The sequence below is a fragment of the Corvus hawaiiensis genome, chromosome 8 (assembly GCF_020740725.1).
Source record: "Corvus hawaiiensis isolate bCorHaw1 chromosome 8, bCorHaw1.pri.cur, whole genome shotgun sequence".
NCBI lineage: Eukaryota > Metazoa > Chordata > Aves > Passeriformes > Corvidae > Corvus > Corvus hawaiiensis.
In genome coordinates, this window is record NC_063220.1 from 8,051,771 (window position 1) to 8,073,731 (window position 21,961).

Below are 21,961 nucleotides of genomic sequence, written 5' to 3' on the forward strand. Positions count from 1 at the left end.
AAGGGCTTAAAAAACAGCCTTGGAATGTGAGAGTCAAAACAGAATCAGTGAGTTCCATTAGCAAAGGAGAGGTGGAGAGTTCACCTAATTACTTTGAAAATCCCACAGAGAAATGGTGGGAGCTTTACTCCTGTGATCCAACAGCTGGATACTCTTCTACAAGATGCACTTCTTGGAAAATCTCTCTGGTGTGCTGTGTTCAGTATCAAAATGCAGATCCACGGGATAGGCAATCCTGCTGTCTTCTGTCTTTGCACCCAGGAAACGCGCTCTGCTTCCAGACAATTTCATTTCCTTAAGTCCTAATCATTGCCTTCTCTGTGGCAAAATGGCTTATTTCTGGGTCGATTCTATAAAATCCTGAAGGACCAACTTGGATTTGTTAAGGGAGGGGAGCAAAGCAGGGATGTACATTCCCTATTTGCACTGACGGAAAGGAGTGGCTGAACAGCAGCTTGGATTGTATGACTGTGCTCTTTCCAGTAATTAACATCTATGGTACAGCAAAGAAAAACAGACAAAACTGGTGCAGGGATATGGAACACAATTCAATAAAAATGTTCCTAACTCTAGAAACAGATCACCAACACACTCAAATAGGTTGTTCCACTCTGCGCAGCCTTTAATAGCACTCCCTAGAGAAATTAATTTCCTAGATAAACACATTTTTTTAAAAAATAAAACCAATTCTACTCTGACAACTTTTGTGTGTTTAAGTAGAAAATAGAACTGCTACATATTCATTAGACATGGAACAACTCTAAGTGTTGTGCCACACCATTAATACTTGTTTTAGTCTCTTTTTTCTCCTGTAAGAAGCAATACAATTTTTCAAACCATCGGTTCGCATTACTAAAATGGAAAAAAAAAAAAGAAAAACATGATAGGTGAAAATGAAACACGCAGGACCTTAATTCAGTGAGTAATAACTTACATAATGTAATAAAACAGGACAGGAGTCCTCTCTCTGAGGTCATAAATAATCACATGCTTTAAGTTAGCTCTGTTCCCACAGACCTCACTGCCATTTCCCACTGATTCTTACTTAGAGGGGGGATTACTGGAAAATTGTTGTCCCCTGTTGCTCCCTCCATCGTTTGCTGGAGGTTATCAGGACAAGAGAATGAGACACAGGGTCTTCTCCCAACATTCTGGTTTATTTGCACCAGCAACACGTCACACACCAGCCTATGACTGGGACAGATGAGGTGAACACATGCTTCTTTTTGCTGGCACTGTGCCATCCTTGGGAATCATAACTGGTAAATGAAGAGGTTAAAGCCAGGAATGTCTCTGTGTATGCAGCTGCTGGGTGAAATTAATCACCTGGACAAGAAATCAAGAGTCTGCCAGTGCCCTTTGTCAAATTAAGACTATAGAGTAAAAAACTGTACACAAACCACACAGAAAAGCAGCAGCGAGGTTTAACGCCGCCTGCATATTTCACCAAAAGAGTAATCCACATAGCAAAGATCACTGAGAATTACTCCTGTTTTCTAAATGCATTTAGTGTTTGTATGCAATGTTCCATTTCCACTGGGAATGCCTACTATGTACCTGCAGAACTTGAAACAATTTTGTGATCCCTAGGACAGCCAGCTGTGGGAAATGATTTATTATGAACACACCACTAAGTTATGCTAAGGATTTACTGCAATTCCATATAAACAAAACACTGCCTTTTGAAGGGCATCACAGGAAACTATCTTTTCAACTGCTGAAATGAAAATAAATGCCTTTTTTCACATCAGCACACAGTAACAATTTCTCAAGCATTTCCACATAAAAGCTTCTTAAGCTTTGAAATGGCATATTTAAGCTAATTGTTCTATGTGCTAAAAGAAACAGGAAAGGCAGTAAAAATTGTGTTCCTTCTCTTTGCTCCATTAAAACACTTGATGTCTTTTCTTACATAATTACTAAAACTGAGTTTATCTACTTTAAAAATGTAAGAACTGAAATATGCATTTACCTTTTGCCATTCCTTTTCTACCCCCCTCCTTTTAAGCTGTAAAATCATGTTCTGAAGCCACTAAAAGTAGTGTGACATCTGTGAAATGATGCATTTTGTTTCTAATGCACATACTCATGCTAGAGATTTGACTTTGAAGTACTTAATTCTGAAATATCTAAAATAATCCCATGTCCCAGGGAAATGGCACTAAAGCATTCAGAACCACATCTTTCTTACGAAAGGGTCATGGTAAGGGACCTCATCCTTTTCAGTTCTGCTTTGTTAACAGCATCCCTGTCCCCCAGAAACCACACAACCTCTTTGCTCCACACTGCCCCAAGGCTCACATGTACCCAGAAAGGAATTCAAAAGACAGGATAAGGAAAGTCTTAGGATGAACTGTCTCAGACAGGAGATAAGGGAATGGGATGCAGAGCGGAAAGGCCAGACAGAGAGCTGTAACCTAAAATGAGTATGTCTGGTAAGAAGGCAGCTATTTTGTGTTTATATTTCAATTTCTATTGCCTCATTTTTTGTCCTCCTCATTCTGTTCCTGCTAACTTCTGGGGCTAGCCACACAATCCCCCTTAGAGCCCACAGTTTGAGCACAGGATTGCTCCAGCATCCACAACACACGGAGCAATGTGACACAGAAAAGTTGGGGAGAGGCTGCAGCTTTGATTTATCCCACTTCTTTGAGCTAGAGGTGAGGAGGGACAAGGACTAAAGCCCCAGACATTCACACCCATAACAAAAACATAAGGTGCTTCTCAGACAGCCATGCTAAGACTTTCTGTGAACCATGGCATTGTCTCCAACACTTCCCCAAAAAGAGAACTGGAAAAAAATACGGGATTTTTTCTTGCAATATAGTCCTTTTCTTCTTGAGCACAACAGCCACCCACTCCCAATTACCAACTTCTTGCTTTGCCTGTTTACACCTATATGATCTTAGCAGCTGATGGCAGACAGTAAGAGATGCAGCATCTCCTCACCCCAAGCAGACATAAGCATTCACATAATAAACCTGCTTGCCTCACATGCCTTTAATTATTGGTGATTTACTTAATCAGGTCTCACAAAGAAGAGAATTCAACCATGGCTATTAGAAACAATGACTGCTTTTTAATAGAGACAATAATTTTGCCCAGGCTGGCTGAATCCATTCAGTGTCTCTGTGATTTCCCTCTGGCTGTATATTGCAGTTACACCCTCACACACACATGCTCTCACTTTGCTTCTTAAAATTTTATTAAAAAGGCCTTTTTAATAAAATTAACACCATTGCAAACTCACTCCTTGACTCTGCCAAGCAAACAGCATGACCCTACTCATTAGAGTCAGAGAGCCATTCATGCCCAGAGCAGCAAATTCACCATCTATTAAAATAAAAAAATAAGATATCCCAAAATTGGGGGAGTTGCTCCCAGTTTTATTCTGCTGGCAGCAGAAGTATATTATGAAGTGAAAACTACCATTTAAATAAGGAAGAAAGACAGACAGGCAGGCAGGCAGAGACATTAAAGGGAGACAAATTCTGCAGCCCTTGTCAAACTCACTGAAGCAGCAGCAGCATTGGAGCACTCAGGCAGGCTATGGTACCACACTTCCATGGACTAAAGACAGCAAGACCACATTGAGGACAGACAATACTCAGCTCAAGAAGCAGGACACGCTTTTGCATCAGGACTTTCACCATGAACAATGCTCATTAAAATGAGACAAATCTTTTGATCTGTGTCACGGATATATTTTAAATGGTAAATCAGAGACACGCACATTTTCTGGCCAGAGTACCATAAAATTCCTATTAAATACCATTTGCTTCAGCTGAGATCTCAGTACTAACTCTTCTAAGTAGTCTCATAAATATTGTATGCACACTTTTCCTCTTGAATGTTGAGATATCGTGACTGTCAGTAACCAAGATATTTTCTTCTAACAAAAACACATTATGCTGTGGATATAGCCCAATTCTGAAGTCTGGCATCTCTGGGATGAGCATGCTAGTAAGAATAAGGAAGTTAGAATGAGTATTTCCCTAGGTTCCCATGGGAACACAACACTTACCTCCAAATCTGCATAGTTTCAAGATAATGGGTTAAACACTTATTAAAACATATCTAAGTGAGTTATTCCTGAAGTTTTCAGTGCCTTCCCCGTTACTATTCACTGGAACTACAGGCTCAGAGAGCCATTAAAGCATGGGGGAACTTAGAAGAAAGCACACAAGTGAGGTCCAGCACACAGGAAAATCACTGGGAAGTAGCCAGAGGAGTTGGAATGTTTGAGAAGATAGCTCGAGTATTTAGGAATGGAACGGGGGTGACACTCATCAGTGCTTACTGCATAAACTATTCATGGCTTTATTGCACTCTTCACACTGTGTTTTCCAAGAACACTTCCTGCTGCCTGCCATGGGTTTGTCCAGCCACTCACAGCTCCAGCCAAACACACCTGCTACCCAGTGCTATGGGAAATACCTTCTGTAGTTCAATACAAGAGAACTACAGGAGAAGTTTGTCATTAATTTGAGATAAAGAAATTCTACCTTCATTTCTGATGCACTGGGGAAGGTGAGAGGAATTCCAGGAAAAAAGCCCTAGCTAAAGCTGGTGAAGGGGTGGACTTGGCACTGCTGGGGTAATGGTCAGGCCTAATGGTCTTAAAGCTCTTTTCCAATCTGAATGGTTCTGTGCAGATTCCTGATCATGAACAACTGCATTCCATCTCTCCCTATGCTTTCCATATGCATAAGGACTTGCAGCCTAAACCAGAACTTGTTGATGTCCACAAGATGCTGTTTTTTAATTGCCATTTCATTCCTCTCCAGTGACTAGACTATGGAACAGATCCCGTCTTCTCACGATCACAGATCTGTTAGCAATAATTACAACAGACCAGTTGCAAGCTAACCAAAAAGCTGATGAAAATAGAATTCTCCTTTTGAAATTAAAAATATCAGGGGCTCTTAAATGGAATAGCAGGAAAGGCTTGGTGAGCATTAAACAAACAGATGAGATTAAGAATGTGTTAGACACTTACAACACTGTATCCAAATGTACCCTATTAATAGAGAGATTTCTCAATTGCACTGATTTTTAAAGAAACAAATCCCTGAAGTTTAACGAAGCAGACTAACAGAATTATATCTCATGTGCTATTTTTAAAAAATCAGGAAGATAAATAAAATGAGAACTTAATCTAGAAAACCACTGGGATAACATAAATTAGGTTCTTGGGAAAATACAGATTCGGACAATAAGAGAACTGTGTTTCAAATAAAGTCTTTGATCATTCAAGGTAAGTATACTGGAAAAAGAAATTTTCTGCTTTATTTGATTTCTTTAGGAAATAATCTCTTCCTTCTCCGTTTCTACCCGAAGTACCAGAAAACCTACCCCAAAAAGAAACAAAAATCTCCCACTGTTACCTCACTGACAAAAGCTTTTCTCCCATCCCTGAAATCAAAATTTCTTGTATCCATTACTTCATCCATATTGTACTTTAAAATATGATGCTGCTGCTGTAGTGTTTTAACATTTCAATTTGCTTGTGCTATTTTCAACATTTTAAGTTCTTTATAAGAATATACAAAGGAAGAAAACTGTTTACTGAACAATAAAACAAAGTCTATCCTCCCTCTAAACAAAACCTTCATTCATCTTGCATAGACTTCAGTTGCTTATTGTACAGAAAACAAAAATAAGTCCTATAGATGTCCGGAAAGGTATCCTGCAATGAGGAACTTCAGGATATTTATTTAATTTCTTAGACTGAAAGTAAGTTTGGAACCACCACTTCACGTAACACCTTTCTGTAAGGTGCAGACACAAACCAGTCATCTTCAGGGACTGTTTATACTTAGAACTGTTCTCTTAGGCTGGTATTTCAGACTTAACTTAAAATATAAGCACCTGCATATACCGCATTCTAGGAACATTTGACTGGAAGAACAATCCACATAGGAAAAACTACAGTAAAATGGATATATCCTGAAATGGATTTCAAATTGCTACACCACATTCTTCCGTCTTTCACGCCACAACAGACTTGTCACTGTGGTATTTCAGGGTTTGATTACCAGCTGCAAAGAAAAGGAAAATTTTTTTGGAGCACATTCATCAGACGTTATTGTATATAATCTTTTTAATTGATGAATTCACAACAGCAGCCATCCTGCACCCTGAAAGTTCTTTAAAAGTTTATAAAAATTTGGCATCAGTTGCAGTGTGCAAAAAGGACAATAAACAATCAGGAACACAGCTACCACTGGATATTTTCAGTGCACATTCTAAGCCCAGAAAACAAAAGAACGATTTCTCTTGCGCTGCAACTTGTCACCTTCCCAGTACAGACTTGTAGATTTACACAGGAGGCGAGACAATCCCAACCCAATCTTCAAACGTCTCAATCATTCAGTCTTTTTCCTTGACCCAACTTATCACTTATCCTCACAGATTACAGCAGTTTCACCAGGATGCTCTGTCTTCAATTTTTTCCGAGATGGCCCTCCCAGGAGCAGGGCTGTGCAGTGCTCCAAGGACCGGGCAATTTCATCAATTGTCCATTTGTCTTCGTGCAGGGCGTGCTCCTCCAGCGTGAACGGCCCCTGCTTGGTGCGGGTCAGCTCCTGCACTGTGGCACAGGTAGAGAGCTCTGCAGCAAAGGAGGAAAGAGGCATTGGACAAAGTACATGGAAAAACTTCACACTCCACTTCCAGCTCACTTAAAATGTATTTTTATATGTAGCCTTCTACATGATTCTGCTTTGTTTGACAAGGAAGGTCATGAAGATTTATCACTCATTTGTATCTTCTTAAATTTGACCCAAGGAAGTCTTTTGATTTCAATAGCTGTCCAGTGCAGTAAAGAGTTCAGAATGTGACAGAAAGCTGTCATGAATTTTCCCAGATTTAGATCAGAATGAAAAGTGAGGAAATAATGTCATAAGATTTAAGCAGAACACTCTGCATTCTCAAGTGACCGTGAACTATTTTTCCACATATTTTGAGGCCTTAGCACTTCCTGACTTCAAGAGGAATTTTTAACATTTTTATCCTGTGCTGCCTATCAGAATAATAGAAACTAAGATAAGGAAAAATAAAAAATACATACAAATGCTCTCCTATGTTAAATAAATACCAGCAGGACATAATTACATATCAAGAAGCTACAAAACACAACAGCAACTAGAGCTGACTTGTAAGCACACAGGCACACTAAAATATTCTCTCCCACCCTTTCTGATGCAGGAAGATTTCATTTTCAATTTTTGAAAATAAGTCAGCCATGGACAGACTTTATCTTGGTTTGTCATTAAAGGGCTAAACATAAGGCAGTATGCTCAGAAGGTAACAGAAACTTTGACTTGCCTAAGCACAAAGAACAACATTGAAATTCGTGGGGTTATCCCACATTACTTGCCTTCCTGCAGATGTACCAATAAAAAAAAAAGTTTGAAATGGATTATCTATTCTCCATCATGCAGTTTGATAGATACAGAGCAAAAGACAAATAACCCTGCGGGAAAGCAAAACTATTCACAGTTCAGGCAAAGGAGAAAGAAAACACTAGAAAAATCATCACCAGCGTGGAAGTCTTTCCAGCAGATAGGGTTTATTATGTGCATGGTAATGTTCTGTGCAATCTGTTTTCAAAATGTGATGAATAATGTTTAAAAAGACAGTATCTTTCTTCTCCTCATCCTTAATCTGAATTATCTTTAACACATGAAAGAGGGGGGGAAAAAAGTCCCCCCCCTCACCTTGCATTATCTTGCTCAGTGCTATTGCTTGCTCCATTTTTATCACCTGGCCCCCAAGGTCCTCTGGCAATTATTTAGCCATCATTCCCCCATGCCCCTAAGGAAATTACCTGAGTGTATATAAAAACAAGTGATAGCACTACAATTCTGCAAAATAACACAGGTCTAAGTAACTTGAGATATACAGAATGACAAAATTTTTCCATAAACACACACTCATTCCTTAGATTGTCATTGGTTTTTTTTCATGCCTACCTTTGCCAATGTCATTGACCAGGCTCCTGACATAAAAGCCACCACCACATTCAACATCTGGAATGTTAAAAGTGACATGGTAAATTGCCAGTGCCACGTGAAATCTACTTTACATAGAAGCCATGCCCCCACATAAATGTAAAAATGTGCTAAGCAAACAACCCAGTGATAAAATATTTATAGGATGCAACATCAATTATTCATCCTGTAACATATGTGAGGGTGAGACTGCTAAGCTAGATAGGAGGGAAAGCAAATAAAATGGCAACTGTACTAACTCACCAGAATATAAGTACCTGGTATGGTATCTTAAGATATGCTTCAGCCCTATTCATTTTAAGTATTTCAGGTTGATTCATACTTCTAATGATGAAAGCAAGTTATTTCAAGTATAGCCTAAACTGACTATCAGTGCTTTTCAGACACTGCAGACAGGCAGCTCCATTAAAATTTTAAAATTCACCTTTAACTTTCCCTGTTCTCTCAGCCCTTCCCTTCCCCCTCTGCCAGTGATCAGCTACTTGTCACCCAACTATAACGTAAGGGCTGAAGTCACACAGCACTGAGTTCTGTCACTCATACCTGTTCACCATAAAACATCTGGTCTGTCACAGGACTGGGGATCAACTGGGCAGACAGATCAATACGAGGCATCATCTCAACCTTACAGCAGCATTAAACATTTACAACAATCTTTCTGGTTTATTTATTAATATGCCTCTTAATGCACTACCCAAGTTTCTTGGCAGTAGGAAGGAAGACAGAAGGAAGGATAAGATCCTGCCACCTCAACAAGAAAGGGGTCTGACAGTAACTGAATCTCATCCTGGAAGAGATGCCAGCAGGTCTGGGCATCTGTGTAAAAGAATGGCAGTGAAGTAAGCAGACCTGAGAGAGGAATGAGCTGGAGGTTGCAAAATCATGGACAGATGTAAATAATCCCCTGACCAGTCTCTCAGAATTTTCCCTCACTGAGAGATCAGATATAATCAGCTTAACTTAAAAGCAAAATACGGTGCTTTCAATGCAAAGTGAAAGTCTGTGCACATGGGCTCACACCAAATAAGTAGCTGAGCGAAATGAAACCCCCTTCACTCTCTTAGTCCCATTCTGAGTGTAAATAAACGTTAACAAGCTGGGAGCATCACTCTGCGTAATAATCTTTGACCTTTACCCAGCGTGAACAGTGGTGGCTGGAACTGCTGGAGAGAAAGGCTGTACACTCTTACTGGCCGAGCTGGCTTTGCTTCCACTGCTTCCCCTCTCTTCATCAGAGTTGAAAGCCTTTCTCCACCCTTCTTCAAAGCAGAATAGCTGATAAGACAGAGCATGAAAATTTGTGTCATACGGTTGTAATACAGCAGGCTTCCCATTCTCCAGATCCTGGTAATATTGTACTAGAGTAGCACACCATGTTACTCCTATCCAAGTACTCACAAAAAACCACAAAAACACAGCAAATTCTGCTGAAATCTCTTGGACACAGAATCATCCATTTACCAGTAGTTATATAAAGCAGAAAACAAGAGATGGTCCTGTATTCCTCTCTTGCTGTACAGATTTAAAAGCATTGCATCACTCACTTTGCAGTTTATGAAACAAAAGGGTTTCTATAAGGGTTACACCACTTGCAGCTGCCTCTAACATCCTGTGTCTCAGAAATCTGCAGGGCATCCTCTATTTCAGTGCTATGTTGAGCTGAGCACTGGGAGCCACTCAGACAACCCCTGTAATTCTACATTGCACCTTTCCTTGTCTCACACCAGGGTCTTTCCTGAACAGCAGCTGCCAAGTTCTAGGATGTTTAGGGAACCACTACAGAAGCAAAGAAACTGATTTCACTGATTACTTGGAACTTTATCCAAAGCTCCAACTTTGGTCATGACAGAAAGATGACCATAGAAAAATCAAAAAATCTTGCTCACAATAGTAGAGTGCAATTGGAAACAGGTCACATGAAGCAGAACACGTGGGGCATTACTGACCCTACAGGGCTCACACTGGAACCACGGTAAGTGACACATGGCAAATGCAAAGGAAAGCAGGTTAGCTCAAATCACCATAAAAGCCATCTGTCACAAGCTAAGTCATGCACGCTGCCAGCTACTATGGCTCACCTGACCATAAGAAATTTGCTAAGCTACAGAAGCTCAGTCACTAATCACTCATTCATACTCTAAGTTTTCAGAAAACTAATTCAAAGTCATTTAAGGCACTTCCACAGAGAAGTCAGTAAGATTGGAAGACAGGATAGAAGACAAGCCCTGCAAAGCTGTTTAAGACTTTTGCTACTTTACATTTACCCAAAACACCCCCAGACTCCAGATCACCATTTGTGCTGATCTTCAAACAAGCATAACCTGCAAATGTTGCAAATGTTAAACTCCTGACTGCCTGGCCTCTATCCTCTTGTCAAAATGTGTCTTAATACTTCTGAGAGAATTAACTTCTGTTGGCAAGCCCTGACAGCTGAACACAACTGTCCCGAGTGTCTGAATAACATGGAACTTACAGTGGAGGAACTTGCATGATGTCCCCTGTGAACTTTTGCAGCACATTTTCAAGATCTTTTTTTGTTACCTGGTCTGTGGAAAGAAAACAGTCAGTATGTTAGTATTGATTATTCCCAAGGCACTAATGGCATCAATCACATTCTGCAAACAGATACAAGTTAGAGTTCCCTCTCTTCTGAATTTAGATGGGGTGAAAAACACCAAAGAAAAGAGATAAAAACAGATTGTAGGCAGGAATGTGAATTATCACAAAAGGAGCAGAACAAACTGTCCAAGGTGATCAGGACAATCTGGATACTTTCAGAAGGGCAGAAATCCTCCCAAACGTTTTCTTTTGCAATTTCCCTCTCTTGAGACTGCAAATTCATCTTTCTTGGAAGCTATATAAAAACTACAACATTTGGAATATTCTTATTTTTTTAACAAGCACCAAAAAGAATAAAATGCTCATCTAACCCTGGAAACTTCTCTCTAAGAGAGCCTAACTGCAGAGAAAAATACAGCAGATTATTAGAGAACAAAACCACTGGTGCAGAAAAAGACTGTATCTTAAACAACACATCAAATTTCCCTGTCAAGCAACTAACCTGCAAATGTACTCTGGGGTAAAGTTATATATTAAGTAAGGCAATTTTACTAATGAAATTCTGTGAAAAAAGACAGCTGGTTTAGGCAATGTACTTTCTTTTAAGAGTACACATACACATCTGTCCCACTTTTATTGGAAGGCTATAACCTAAGTAGCTGATTGCACTGGTCCTCTGAAGCTCTATTCAACAGAGATAACATTCATCCCTAATTTGTTTAGAGAGTGCAAACATAAGATCTGTAATCACAATGCAACTTCAGTGCATTTCTACTGTCTAGGGTTTGACTAGCCCTGTTTCTCGTAAGTTACATTTAATCAGTGTGATCCCTGCTAAATCAACAACATTCTGGAACATAAACCAACCCAATTTATTGAGCCTTCGTTGTATTTTGAAACAGACCTTTACTTGCAAACCTTAAAAACCAGATGTACTTCATGCTGTAAGTAAAAAAGACAAGATTTCTTTTCACAGCAGCTCTGGGAGATGCTCCTGTGGTTCCTCACTTCTGCAAAGCACAATTTGCAACCTCAAGAGCAGATGCTGTCCCTAGGCCCAAGCAGCTGTCCCAAGACGTGTTATTAACAGCAAGGTTGCAAAGCACAAGGCACAGAACTCAGTCAGAGATGCTGAGAGAGACCAATTTACATCAGAATATGGGCTGGGAACAACAGAATCAATTGTACAGTAAGTCTGAATCTTCTGAAGAGTTTCTTACACAGTTATTTCAATCTTGTTTCTATTTAGCAACATATCACAACAAAACTACATAGTAGATAGTCAGCATGACCCAGCTCCATGACAGTAATCCTGTCAGCCTTCCTGTGAACCCCAGGTTGCTTCAGGCTAGAATTCAGTATTTAAGACCCAAGCACAAGTGCCCCTTGGAGTTCTCCTTCTAATCTTCACCCCATGAACTACATTTGTGGCCAGGGCATTGAATGAGACACCTGAGTTCAGTTTTGGCTCTGATCCCATATTCCCCTGACTGAGAGGTTACATGTGGCCTCTGAGGAAGTCACTCATGATATAGTCAACTTCTGTCTCAGGAGAAAAAAAAAATCCCCATGTGAAAAATGATGCATTAAGCCATTACCAAACAAGACTTGTGTGGTGTGTTATCAAAGTAAATATTTACGGATGAGTTTGCTAAGATCTAGTGTGCTTCTGAACACTGGTGACTATTGACTGATTTTCCTGCCACAAAGGAAGGAAAATAAAGTTACCCAACCAAAAGGTGCCAACTGTGCCACAACCTCAGAAAGCCTCCACTGAAGGGTGATTCTGCCCTGTGCTTGTTAACAAACTACTCCAGAAGAGAACACAAGAATTATCCATGACAGAGTAACAGAAGTTCAGCAGATGACCTCAATTTGGTCTGGCCCAGCACAAATTATTTGAAAACAGACAAAGAGAATCCTGAAAGGGCTACACTTTCCAAATTATTCAGGTAGCTCTATTAAACATATATTTCAGCATAATCATCAGAGACCTGAGAAAAGCCTCATTAATTTTGTTCTCCATGTCTGAATATAGCCTGTAGGCAGCTGGGAGGAAGTGGGTTTCAGAATGTACATTCCTGTACACAGTTACAAATACTAAAAAAGGGCTACTAACATTAATGTGCTCAAAAAAGCATCAGAGGAATACTAAATGCTACTTGCTTCCAAAGTCAGCATCTGACAGCTTGGCAGGAGGATGAAACCATAACCTAATTTCACGTGGAAATGCAAACTCATTGTCTGAAAGAAACCAAAAGCTATGAGAAGTTCAGAAGGGGTTAAAAGCAAGGAGCTCTCTTCAGTACATCCTGTCATTGTGACTAACAGTTTGCTTCCTAAGCTGCTGTCTAGGGACACTTTGAGGACTGTAATGTAACACTTTCTTAGAGTCAATATAGCTGGCAACTTTCTGCAGGCACTTTCCTCTTATGTTCCAATGAAGTCACTCAAGAGCAGTTTTATACATCTTGCAAACTGGTTTAGTGCCTTTCTCTGCACTAAGGCCCAGTCCTGGATGACGTTGGCACTGCAAGATTTACAGTCCCTTGCAGATGCTCTGCTTCTCCAAGGATCCTTGTAGGTGTCAAAAGAAAAATGAAGTTCAGCTCAAATATCTGGTTAGCCTTTTCTTGGAGTACCTATTAGGGTTAGAAATTAGGGATGGTGGGCCAAAGAGTATCCTGCAGAAAATCAAGCTACTTTGGAGAAGACACTTGAAAAGATGAGAAATACAGAACATGTAGGTACCGTGGAGAACAAAAAAGGAGTATTCACGTCCTTTTCTTTCTGAGGAAATCACATTTGACTGATTTGCACCAACATGGAAAGCAACTGAGACCACTGCCACGAGCATTTCTTTCAGCCGTCACTTCTGGCAAAAGGGAACTGCAGTGCACCCAAAACTGCATTGCCCCAGCAATGCCAATGCTGCTCTTCATGAGACCACATGATGAACTGGATCATGCAACTATCTCAGTTTAAAATGACAAGCAACTCAAAAAAAAGGGGGTATTTTTAAGCCAAATCAGTTCCCCAAGCACACAGTCTAACAGAAAGGTAAAACACCATAACAGAGGAGGTGCTGCCGAGGTGGGAACTACTGTAACAAGAGCTGCCAGGGAGAGATATACACACAAAAACAACACCCTAAATGCTGTCTGCAGTAAACAATACAAAATTAAAAAAAGAAAAACTAGCATTTCAAAAAACAGATTTTGATTTTTTTTTTTTTTAATTAACTGACCATGGAAGTTGCATCTCTTTGAAATGGTATTTCACATCTTACATGCGAGCAAGTATCTCTGAATACTTCTTAGTGCAGCATAACCACAAAATTCTACTTCGAGAGGGACAGATAAATACTAAGAAAGGAAATCATCACTTCATTTAACCATCACGAAGTATTAGCAACTCTAACACCATGTGGATGCTCAGTCCTCCAGAAGCTTAGAGACTTAGAACTTGATCCTGAAGCATAAATAAATGATCCAACATCTCTGAGTAACACTGCCTAGTAAATAGTACTATTTAGAATGTGGACAAGAAACTCATGCTTGCCTGCCTCGTGAGAAAAGGAAAACTGCAAAAGAAAGGAGATTGGGAGTGAGAGGTGAAATCCAGGCTTTTTCATCATGCTATTAAAAAAAGATTATTTACTTCATGTACTTATTACCAGGTACCACAAACAATGTAAGACCTGTAAAGTTGCTAAGCAACTGGTTACCTCTATTTTTAAAATTTTCTCCCCAAGGTTGTGAAAGAACTAATAACAAATACATTTATTGTGTCCCTGCTTAGTTCTACATTGTTTCCAAGATGCCCAGCAAAGCCATAGTCAGCCTGAGTTCTGAAGCTTTAAACCCTTGCACTGTGCTCTGTCAGTCAGAAAACTTCATTTATTAAAGATGCAAGCAAGACCAAGATTTGGAAGATAACCCTATGCAGAATGTAGTTTATGCCACCCCCATTAAATGTTAAGCAGTCCGTAGGTACAGTGGTGTCCTAGAGGGAAGATCCAAGTACTTTATTCCTTCACTGGCCTTAAAGGCCTTTACTAAGAGAGGACTCCTGGGACTATACTCTGAGAGAGGAAAATGTTACTGGACACAGCACATCATTTGTCAGCCTGTCAAAGATTTAAAATGACACAGTCCTGCCCAATTCTATTTCCTCCCTCCTAATCTAATGCCTGGTTTGTTTTTTTCCAGCAGAAATGAACTATGTCCAGCTTGCGCTGCACATAATTGCATGAAGCTGGTTTGAATTATATGAGCGCTGAAGTTGGAGATGAAATAATCTTAGTTTAATTTCACATTTAAACTTCATTCAGAGTCCCAAACATCTCTTCCGCTTTCCTGTGACAGAGACCACTTATGCCTTCAAATTGCATCAAGCATATGGATACATTTATGCTTACCATAAGGTTTTTCTTCAGTTACTTTTCCTGTAGCATCTAATGTATCAGTAGCCTTGCCCAGCATTCCAATGGCAGTGTATTTCTGGGAAGGAATAGGAGAGATTATTAGTAAGTCAGGTCTTCGAGGTTGTTTCTTTTGATTTTTTTTACTTTTTTTCTTATTTTTAAAAAATAAAGACTGCAACTACCAATTACTTTAAATCAGAACAGGAAGAATACTGCCTAAGTAGTCAATCCAGCAACTTAGGGTAAGCAAAAGTCAAGATGAAAAGACATCGAATCAAACAAAAAGTAAATCCTGTATTACGTGTGCCTGTGATTTCACTGTTAGAAACCCAAGGAAGAAGCAACATGGAATCTAATTTTTACTATAAGTACATAAATACCATAAAGAAAATAATAGGGTAGTAACATCAAAGTCTCTGTGGGGTGCCGTATGTCACAGTTGAAGCAAGGCACACAGAGGAGTACCTTTCACTGACAATTTTTCTATTGCTTTGCACATTAAAAAAAAAACACACAAAGACCTTCACTTGTGAAAGCAAAACACCCACTGCCAAGACAAAGCATTACAATGGTTCTGCCATGAAATGCAGGGATATGCAATATCCTGAAGCTGCAGTTTTTAACTCCTGGAATCTGGCAAGGACCTTGTGACCAGCACAAGGAGTTCAAGGTCATAGAGTAACATCTCTGCTCATCAAGGGTTCTCTGAATACTTGTTTCAGGGTTTTTAATTTTATTCTCTAAAAAAATTTTCAGTGTTCTTATGTGTTTGTGGTTTGCAAGAAGGAATCAACCTGACCCTAGGACAGTAGTTCTTGGCTTTATTGCATTTCACCTGATGCCCTCCTTTTCCACACTTTCACCCCAAGAACTGCCATTCTCTGGGCATAAGCAGAACTTGCTGACAGAGGCTTCCCCTGAACCAGCTGCTCCATGACTTGTCACAAGGCTGTCAACACACCAAGCACACTGTGTAACATGAGTCTGAGTCAAGTTTAAGGATACCGTCAGGTATTACATCAATGGCTTGACATACTGCCTATCCCATTCCATTTCCCTCAGCTTCCCTATGGTAAGACCAGAGGCCTTCAAACAAAGCCTTGGAGAGAAAAGTCAAAGTGTTCCAACTATTTCCCAGTAAGGTTCCAGTGAACTTACCCCCAGCTGAACTAATACTAATCTGAGGATGTATCTTTTAGAAGCTGGCTGACCAAATCCTACTGGAACACATCCAAACAGGCATAAGCACTAACCTTTTACTCTGAGATGCAATGCATCCTGCTTCATGTACTTGCAAAGTACAAACAAGCTCAAGAAATAACAGTGTAGGCATATAAATCACACCCACACCACTGGACTAGTAAGACATGCCTTGATTTTGTTCCATGTGACAACCTGCCACTTCAATGTATTTCTTCAAGCAACTGCCACAAAATGGAAGCAGCAGAAATAGTCAGACAAAAGGCAGCAGAGTGCAGACTTTAATATAAAAATAACTGTATTCTTTGGTTACTTCATATGCTGGGCTGGGTTGGGATACAGAGAATTTTCTTCAGAGTAGCTGGTATGAGACTATGCTTTGGATTTATGCTGGAAACAGTGTTGATAACACAGATGTTTTCATTACACTTATTAAACTGCCTTTATCACAACCCATGAGTTTTACCCTTTTTCTGATTCTGTCCCCATCCCACTCCAAGGAGTGAGCAAACAGCTGTGTGGTGCTTTACCTGCCTGCCAGGTACAACCACACCACCATGTTAGGGCTACTTTTTTCCTAAATATAGCAGATGTATAACTCTGCAGAATTAGGTATTTTAAAATAAAATTTTTGATGTTTACACACTTCTGGAATGCATGAAAAAAGAAACAAAAGGAAGAATGGATGAATGCTGCTCCACAACAAATATTTAAATAAACTGTAAGGTATATTATCTTTTACTACTATATTAGCTTTTAGGACCATAAAATTGACTGCTTTCTCAGACATTTAACGATCTGGTTCTGAACACTTAATAGCATAGCCAGAAAGACACTATTCAGCACCTATTCTAGAGGTTAATAAAAACACGTGAGCAGATCATCATTATCCTAAGCACGATGAATGATCTCAGCAGCTCAGTAAAATTCTAAATCTGAAAATTTGAAAACTCACACTCTATCTTCTGATGTTTCCAAATCAAAATACTCATACTACTTCCATTTAAGTTACCTCCTTTCCTTTAATTCTGGTTTTGACTATCTTGCTTTAGGCTGTCTGTTACAACTAACTACATGTTATATTTGACCTGCCAGCAACAGAGAGATAATGTCTCATCTTTTTAGATGTAAATATAAACTGCATGAACAATACAATCCAAATCTCAACATTTCCCCTTTAATTTCTGCAAAAAGAGCAAAAGGGTTTGCAGTTTGTAAAAAGAACATCCTTGAATGTTAGTCACAAATCCCCATTCCTTAAAGGAGCCTCCAAAGAGTCACAAAATACTTAAGCTAGCAATGCAATAAGCCACAAAGAAGGCTATAACAGGTCAGGAAATTAAGAATTACAGTTGGTTTATGATCAGTCTCCGGAGTGCCCTTGGCTATCTACAATTATATATCGTAATTCTTACTTGCCACTGGATAAGGTTTACTTCTTCCCCTTTGGTAGGGTGCAGAACCTGGAGGCTGTAGAAGATAATATGAGACTCCAGATTTATTTGAGTCAAAATTCAGCATTAAAATTCTTTAGACTCTCACTCACACTGCCCTCAGAAGCACCCAATGGATTCTGAGTCATTTAGTAAGTGTTCAGTGACCTTTTCTCACCTGTGTTGGCAATCATTTATTTCTTCCAGTTTTATAAAATACATCCAGGGGCATTCTCCCTGTACTCTCAAATTACAGATCACTGCAGGAACAGACAGCAACTGCTCACACCACTCTGCCTTCAACCCACTCAACCCGAAACAAAAAAAGCAAGGTAGTAGGTGTTGCAGGCAGTGGCAAAGCCTGACAAGTGCAGACTGTGACAGAAAGCGTCCCTATACTGGAGCTCCTCAGAGAACACTCTGCTGGTCAATAGCCCCTGCATCCTTACCCTCTACTCATTTCAAAAGACCAGGACCCAAATCATGTAGAGGTTAAAAGCAGCACCTCAGCTTCCCTATGGGATTGCACAACATGCAAGTGTAGCACATTAAAAGCTGAGATGCAGCGTTCCCAGTCACGACTTGCAAGCGCTGCAGCATCGTGCATTAATTCCAACACAAAATGGTGGGCTGGTCCCAAAGCAGAGCCTCACAACTGTACAGCAGTACCCTGAGGACAAACAGACCTTTCCAAAACTATCCTGCATTAGGGGATAGTTGCATCTCTCAGCAGGTCACAAAAAAAGGAAAAAAAGAAAACCATTATGGCAAGTGAAACAAAAGGCAGCGAAGTGATCAGAAGCCCTTGAGTATAAGCAGCTCCACCACTCACAGCAGTGAGAAGACAGCCTTAAGAAGATACTTTACAGTGACAATCCACTGCACTCCGTCAATGATAATGCACAAACTCTGTCACACAGACTGGGAGATGTGCTGGATGCAACCCCAACAAGACCAGACAGACAGTGAAATGCTTGGGTGGTTGTGCATGTGCACCATACCCATGACCAGAAAGAAACATGCCATAAAAAGCCAGCACTGGATAAAAGATAGGATTACAGGAATCTATAAGAAACAAATTACAAACCTCTAATAAATCTCACGGGTCTTGGAAAAGGAATTTTGTTTTAGTGTCACAACCACAGGGCACAGTCAACATTCTCACAAATAATACACCATATGTTTAGCGTGATATTTTTAGTAAGAGAATAGCTATAATTTGGCTTTTTTAATTTCATACCCAGTTTCAGAGAAGTCCTTAGACTAACACAGAAAGAGAAAGAATATCCATTAAAAGAGAGAGAATAAAGGCTTATCAGTATACATATTTAACTGGGAAAGGAGGAAGAGGAGGAGAAGAAGGATCTCCTCCCATTTCAGGGACTGCACAGCCAGCAGAGCTTTCAGCTGCACAACCCCACCTGGGGGGGCTCTGGGAGGCTGAAGCCTGTGGGCTGACTGCCAGGCATGTCTGCCCCATTTATCAGTGCAAATGCCAGACAGACCATGCAACAGAGCTTCTCAGTTTTAACTGTTGAGACATCAAGGTTTTATTTGGAAAGAAGCCAGAGACTTGAAATCTTAAATTATAACGTGTTTTAAAAGCTTCTTCATACATGGAGAAGCAACACTTTGGAAGAGCTAGACAGAAACACAAGTAATTATGAAACAAGGTCACCAGTAGCTGTCAGGAAGATTTTAAGATGGCTCCCACTACAAGAATTTCCCAGGGAAGCAAGCTCTCTGGAAGAGGCAGTTCATAAGAGTTCATCCAAGGATGACCCATTTTCTAATCACAGCAGCAACTGAACACAGAAGTGTAAAAGGAAAAGAAATAAATAAAGGCTACAAGCCCCTGTGCAAGAGACTGAAAGCTGGGAAAGAGAAGTCATATTCAATAGAAACAGAAATTCAACTTATGTAAACTGATGTCTGCGTGTGGCTAACAAGTTTGAACAAACATGAAACAAGTGCTCTAGAGAAGCTGATGGAAATCAGGGTGAGCACACAGCAGGCAAGCACTGATCAGAATTAGTGCTCCTGTGCCAAAACCATTTGCTTCTGCACTTACAGTTTTGTAGACTTAGGCCACTGAGATAGTGAAGAGGCCTTAAATTCTCAGTTTTGTAATGACATTCAGTTTGTGTTCAATGATTTCCAAAGCACAAACAACCAGTTCTGGATTTAATATTTACAGAACTTATTTTGCTGTTTGTATAACATTAGCAGTTACCAGTAGTTTCCAGTATGCTAATCATCCACCAAAATGGAGAAGTACATGAGGGTAGACAAATAAGCTGGAAAAAACCCCAAGGGTTGCCATAGTTTCAATTATTTTCCAAAACAAAGCACTGTCACTAAGCAGATTCCAATATATTAAAAGCACAGAGCCCTAATCTCTTAAAAGCAGGTTGCACAGAGGGCAAAATAAAGACTGCAGGATGAGGGAGGAGTTTCATGTTTTACGATAGAGCAAATTCAAAATTATCAAACACCAAACGTGACCTTTTGATATACATAAACATTACAACTTCTCTACCATTCTTTTTTTTCTCCTAAAAGAAAAAGCTGACTTTGTGCTAAGCCTGCACTAAATTGCATTTACTGCTAGATGCTGTAATTGTACTGTCACTGCTGAAGAACTATCTGATCTTTACTTTGTGGACTAACAGGATTTTCTGATCTCTTACGTCAGCTTATTTTAAAGACTTCAAACATCATGGGATAACTAGATTTTCCATGTGAATTACTAGAACCACCTATAATAGGGGAACCCACAAAAGATACTTTGCCAATAGCACAGAGAAGCTTTAAGGTGTTAGCTAAAAACTGTATCAAGTTTAAATTTGGATGTCAGAGGGAGCACAGGAAAGGGGGCAGGTGGGAGAACAATGCCAACAGTAACAGGAACACTGCATCACCTGAGATAGCACCAGGCCACATGTCACCTACAAACACAGTACAGGCTCACAACATCCAAGAGGGGATGCAGGTTAATGTGCAAAAGTGGTTGTTAGAAACCCAAAGTCTTTTTATGCAAACCTTTCTGGCATTTGCTCTCTGTGGAAACCTCCTTCACTCATCAAAACGTCTCAGGTTGGGTCTTAAATGTCATCCTCAGCTTCAACACCTGTTCCATCATTCTGTCCTCTAGTACCCATATCACAGATAAAACAAAATAAAGGAAGATGACCTCCAAAACCTATCTGGGAAACAAGAGTTTTAAGGAAATACATAATTCGCTATCAGAAATAGAAGACAGCCCTCCCAGAAGGGTAAGACTTTATAGCTACATACAAAATCACAGATAAAACTGAATACATTAAAGCCTTTAGCTGAATTCAAGAGCATTGCTAAGGCCAAGATGCAGCAAATTCTAAAAGGCAGTGCTAAGAGCATCTCCAAACTACTAGAAATGAACACTAGGGAAAACAGTGTAGAATGGCTAATCTTAATTGGTTACCATCCTTTTAATTTTCTGTTTCTTTCAGGAAGAATGAGAAAAAAGCCTTGCCATGTGCAGTCTTGCTTTTATTAATGAATCCAAGCAAGAACTGCACATGTAGCACAGCCATATGCACAATTATAGAAAGGTCAAGAGGGAAGAAAGTGCTGCTGACCTCGTGAATGGAAGAACACAAAAATCACACCAGAATGTACTCTTAAAATATTCGGCATTTGGGGAGGAAAAAGCAGCACAATAGGTGCAGTCTCTTCAAGATTTTCAACAGTTTAAAAAAGAGTGTGAATATTAATAGAGCATGAAGCTGAGCTATTAATAGATTAGGCCTCTGGGGTGAGCATAAAAGAGACTTGAGCAATACACAGCATGTTAAACCAGCTTACTAATAGTATCACTGCAGTACAGGATGTATCTATGCTATTCAACAGCTTCTTCTTCTTCTACAACTTTGGCTCAGGGATGTTGGGCAGGGCAGAAAAGACAAGATATTAAAATCAGCCTCTTCTCCTATGATTTGTTACCAAAAAAAGCAGGTTAAAAAATATATCATATGTCTTGCAATAACAGGTAATTAAAGATGTTGACAGAGTGTAAGGCCATTACATCCCTCTAACATTTTAGCCCTTCCCAGTTCTTGCATCCCCCACTGTGCAGGCTTAACATTCTCTCAGTGCAACTTGTTTTGTACAGACACTACTTCAAGTTTTGCTAACACCTTCTACACATTCTCAAAACACATCAAAACCAACTTCATTCATGCATTTTCCCAGGCTTCCTTTTATGTAAGCATTTTCCTATTGACAAAATAAGGGAGACAACCATACTTTCACAAACTGACACTGACCTCCAGTTAATTTATTGAGGC

General features: G+C 39.8%; 1 protein-coding gene across 4 annotated transcripts in view; it reads right to left on the reverse strand.

Annotated features, from left to right (window-relative positions):
- Window positions 1-599: 599 nt before the first annotated feature.
- Window positions 600-21,961, reverse strand: part of TRUB1 (TruB pseudouridine synthase family member 1) — a 32,803-nt gene continuing 11,441 nt past the window's right edge. Inside the window, exons 4-9 of one of the 4 annotated variants that reach the window (XM_048311407.1) lie at window positions 14,995-15,076; window positions 10,489-10,561; window positions 9,151-9,290; window positions 7,977-8,033; window positions 6,413-6,613; window positions 600-6,041 (exon numbers count right to left, since the gene is read on the reverse strand). In XM_048311407.1, coding sequence (XP_048167364.1) covers window positions 5,992-6,041; window positions 6,413-6,613; window positions 7,977-8,033; window positions 9,151-9,290; window positions 10,489-10,561; window positions 14,995-15,076 — 603 coding nt within the window. In that variant the 3' untranslated portion in view covers window positions 600-5,991. Of the gene's footprint in view, window positions 6,614-7,976; window positions 8,034-9,144; window positions 9,291-10,488; window positions 10,562-14,994; window positions 15,077-21,961 lie in introns of all 4 variants that reach the window. The other 3 variants (XM_048311406.1, XM_048311410.1, XM_048311409.1) reach the window with 3 other exon arrangements.